The 4,653-nt window shown below is 33.1% G+C and overlaps 1 protein-coding gene across 1 annotated transcript; it reads right to left on the bottom strand.

Annotated features, from left to right (window-relative positions):
• Positions 1–1,298: 1,298 nt before the first annotated feature.
• On the bottom strand, positions 1,299–4,011 carry LOC138313475 (uncharacterized; the record flags this gene model as incomplete). Its single annotated transcript, XM_069253899.1, has 6 exons — positions 3,504–4,011; positions 3,299–3,384; positions 3,037–3,189; positions 2,670–2,800; positions 1,733–2,072; positions 1,299–1,504 (listed from the first exon to the last, which is right to left on the bottom strand). Coding segments are annotated over exons 1-6 (918 nt in total), but the record flags the coding sequence as incomplete, so codon positions are not given.
• Between the last annotated feature and the right edge of the window lie 642 nt (positions 4,012–4,653).

Here is a 4,653-nt window from a genome sequence, read left to right on the forward strand (position 1 = left end):
GAATTTCGGGACAAAAGTAGATGCGATCCCAAGAGGTGGACAACAGTCTCCACCACATGTGTCGGTTATCAACTGATATTGTATAATGTGTCGAAATGATAACAACAGCGTATATATATTTCATCAAGGGCGCTTCATTCAAATAATGTTTGGAGAACAAAACTTTGCTCTTCTATTATAGAAGCGATCGTGAACACAGTGGGTACGGGTTTATCATTTAAACCGCATATGAAGCTTTGAGTTAGAACTGGTTTAGTAAAATCTCCAATTTGAAAATATTTCAAGCTATTTAATTAAATCCATATAATAAATATACTTATTAAAACTATATTAACTGATCACTTATGGTCGATCGTGAAATACAAACCGATGCTTTATTACACACGAGGATATTGAATTAATAGTTATTTTTTCGAAACTAGGAATCCATACAAATTGGTGTATGTTTTACCCTTTACATGTAAATATTTTGATTTATTGCAGTATGAATATATGCAATAGATAATTGAATAAATGTTTCACAAAAAGGAGTTTGATCATGAATCTAGCTCGTCAGGTACATGTAGCTGATCATAGGAGGGCGTAGGCGGGAAATGGGATGGGGAGAGGGACGGGGACGGGAACGTGGCAAGAGGAATAGGTCAAGCTACAGTGCGGTTCATTTATTTTAATAAAAATGCAAATTACCCCCATACGGCCCCAACCACATTTTCCAGTAAATAAAGACTTTAAACAACTCTTACAAAGAAGCAAAATTATGAAAGTATAATGATATCACACTTTACAACTAAGGTTGATATCCAGATCTCTCGTACATGCCTACTGTCACGGCTACATTTAATGCATATATGTAGCACGCGCATACATTATCTGCAACAGTTTTTTAATTAGTTTCTGATTACAGACGGTAATCTATGCATTTTGGTGAGACCAACAAGATTAGTTGTGCAGTATTTTATTTTATATTCTAATTGTTTGTCTATTTTTATTTTGTTTTTATTTATTTTGTAACTGAGAGAAAGTGAACATTTTAGGATATATAATAAGTTGCATATCGCTCGGTTTCTGTTTTCAACGATAAAATCTAAAGTTATAGTAACTTTAAATGGTAATAGCTCCCAATATGTAGAATGTCAGCAACAAATGCACTAAAGGTTTCCATCGGCAATGTTTAGAAAATATTGTACAACGTCTTATGATTGTGATGTCATTATTATAAATATCTTTCGAAAAGAGAGACCATAGACCTTGTTAATGCATGACAAATTTTCGCTTTTCACTTAATGAGAGAGACTTACCGATACAGCAGCGTTATTTGGAAATTCCTCCTTCAATTCTTTCTCTGCATAACGAAAGGTCACTTGCTTGACTAGAGGGAGGGTGTCGTTGTTGCTATCGTCTGTTTCATGTGTGTTTGGTCTAGATAACTCAGGTAGATTATCAGAAGAGGAACTGCTTGCTGAAATGAGTTCGACGAAATTGCTCTTTGCTGCTATCACCTGTTCTGAAATACGATAAATAAACACAGATACAATTTTAGCATTCATTTCCGGATAATGTAATATATACAATTTCACAAACAAAAGGTGTAGGTAATACGGAACATTAATTTTGCGATTTCATGCAATATTGATGTTACTAAACATACTTTGAGCATAAAAAAACCAATTACATCTTGAATGTACAAATTTCAGCATTGGCAACAGAACTATCCCGTGCTTATTGCAATTACCTTTCGCACATAGGAACAAACGGAGTCGATCGAATCTCTTTCGTGGGTCAATGAAGTTTCTATATCCTTCTATTGAGAAGTCTGCTGAGTTGTCGGGAAGCTTCACAACCTCCGATCCATCACCATATACTAAGCATACACTTTCCAGTTTGGAATATTTAGACCGAAATATACGGTTGACACAGCGAAACTTTTCGAAAGCAGCCTTCTTAATGAGGTCTGAAGTATTTCCAGACTTCGAAAAGGGCCCGACCACAACATTACCTCCCAAGCCAGAGAGACTGACCACGCTTATTTTTGAAAATCTTCCTCCCGTGAAGTGTCCATGACTAATTGTTATCTGAAAAAGAAATACATTTGATTTACAAAAAAATGTTATGCTTACATAAATAATGATAGTTGAGTAAATTGAAAGATTTTGTTGAAATTATTGCAAAAATGAATATTTGACTATATGTATGCTTTAATTGTTGTAAAAGAATATATACACTGTTTACAACATTCCCACATGAATGATTTAAGGTTTTAGACCAAAAGCATCGAACTATCTCGTTGTCGTGCAACAAAATATAATGTAAAACATAACATGACAAATTTTGATCATAAGTTGACTCAAATTTCATGACGATTTATTTACTAATACGAATGCTACTCTGGCATTAAATTGAAGTGAAATATTTAGGTATGACCTTTATTTGACACATTTTCCTACATAATATTGTCATAGTGACATATTTGGTTCTAATTGAATATATGTATTAAATAGCCAATAAGAACTGATAAATGATTTAAAATTCAGATAAATAACATTTTACGTGTCATGAATCCCACTTAACATCGTTTTAACCATTTTTTTATTAATAGTGCTCAAGTAACAGATGTGTTCCAGAATAAACATTTCTTCCGTATAAACGACCTGAATAATAAACTAATTTACCATGGTTGAAAGTGATGTCTTATCAGACTCCTTTTTCTTTGGGTTTCCATCATTTGTGACCCGCGGGCGTTGACGATTACTGATCCTCCTTTGATATGCCTCAAACAACGACCTACTGCGGTCTACACCACCTTCGATCCGAAATCAATACAAATCAAAATATACCACAATTGATATATTAAATAATCGTTCTTCATATTACATGACAAATGTAACACTTAAATTGATATTTGGATAGATACAATGCAATGTGTATATGTATCGGTACATACACCTCATACAAAATGTCAAAATGTCAAAAAATGGCTGCCATTTGTATTTCATTATGTACTTTTACATTGATTAATGTATATTAAAAGATGTATACCTTGATTGTCTATTACGGTGTAATACATTCTTCCTGATTTTTCCCATCCACCTTCAGGTTCTTGAAATACACCATTACGGCACAAAATGTGATTTATTTGTTCACTTTCATGATCTTGGTATCGTAACGATGACAAGGCAGGAAATGCATCACCTTATAAACAAAATAGTATATGATAAAATAAGCAGTAATGTTACGTGGAAAATCTCGGTAAAGTCCTAAATTTCCTAAACAAGAGGACAATAAGTTTCATGGCACTTACGCAAGTCGGTTAGGGTTAGTTCTCCTCGAATGGGAAACACCAATATGGTTTCGCTGTCCTTATTTTCCTTCATAGCTATGGAAGGCCTGCGATAGAAACATTTGTTTTTGTAGTTATACAGTAAAATTCAATGTGTTTTTTAATCAAGCTGAAATAATGACTACTTATTAATAATTACTTATTGATAATGACTATTTGTACTTACATCGTTACGGCTGGTCTTTTTATTCTCGTTCAGGAAAAGTCTGATCTGCTTCTAAGCAGGGAAAACAACCGAAACACTCAACAACAATTAATCAAAGATAAAGTTTTAATCTTTTTTCTTGTTGAGGTGAAACACGTGCTACCCATGGAATGTTAATTGGTTTTAGAAGTGTACTGTACCCTACTCTGCGGCTGTGTCTAGTCACTCGTATCACATACGAGTAACATGTCATGTGCTTTTACCTATGTCAGGTTACTCGTATCACATGTGAGTAACCTGTCATGTGTTTTTACCTATGTCAGGTTACTCGTATCACATGTGAGTAACCTGTCATGTGTTTTTACCTATGTCAGGTTACTCGTATCACATGTGAGTAACCTGTCATGTGTTTTTACCTATGTCAGGTTACTCGTATCACATGTGAGTAACCTGTCATGTGTTTTTACCTATGTCAGGTTACTCGCATCACATGTATGTAACCTGTCATACATTAATGGGAGTAACGTGACGGCTGATATCGGCCATCGTACGATTACACTAACAACTGTACAGTATATATACGTTTAGACCTGGGACATCGCATGACATAGCAACAAGTCTATATCAATATCTTGTGAAATAAAACTTATTTTATTATATTACGTCCCCTTGTTAATAATTATTTAAAAATTAGTTATAATATGAAATAATAATAATGAATTTAAAATTAAACTTATTATATTCCGCTATGTTTCCGAAATACAATCTAAATTGATACAAGACTTATCAAATGAAATATGTAGAATTGATATAAAGCTTAATAATTATAGAGTATGTACTTAGTAATTATAAATAATGTACAGTGTAAAATCAACTTGAAGAACGTACAAGAGCTGATTCTATATTTGTAGCTAGAGTTTGTGTAAGCAAATTACACAAAAAAAAAAAAAAAAAAAAAATTACATGACTTCGATATATTCATGATAATTATGCTGTTATTAAAATAAAAATGAAAATGAAAGCAAATGAAAAAGCGCTAGGTTAACGTCATATCGTTTTAAAACACTAGCATGATGCCTTGTCTTTAATTAGACTAAGACTGGTAAAAATTAATGTAATGATACAATTCACAGGAAGTTCTTTGTTGTTGTGTAAGTAATAAATGTAGCAA

This window comes from Argopecten irradians, unplaced genomic scaffold (assembly GCF_041381155.1).
Source record: "Argopecten irradians isolate NY unplaced genomic scaffold, Ai_NY scaffold_0700, whole genome shotgun sequence".
Lineage (NCBI taxonomy): Eukaryota > Metazoa > Mollusca > Bivalvia > Pectinida > Pectinidae > Argopecten > Argopecten irradians.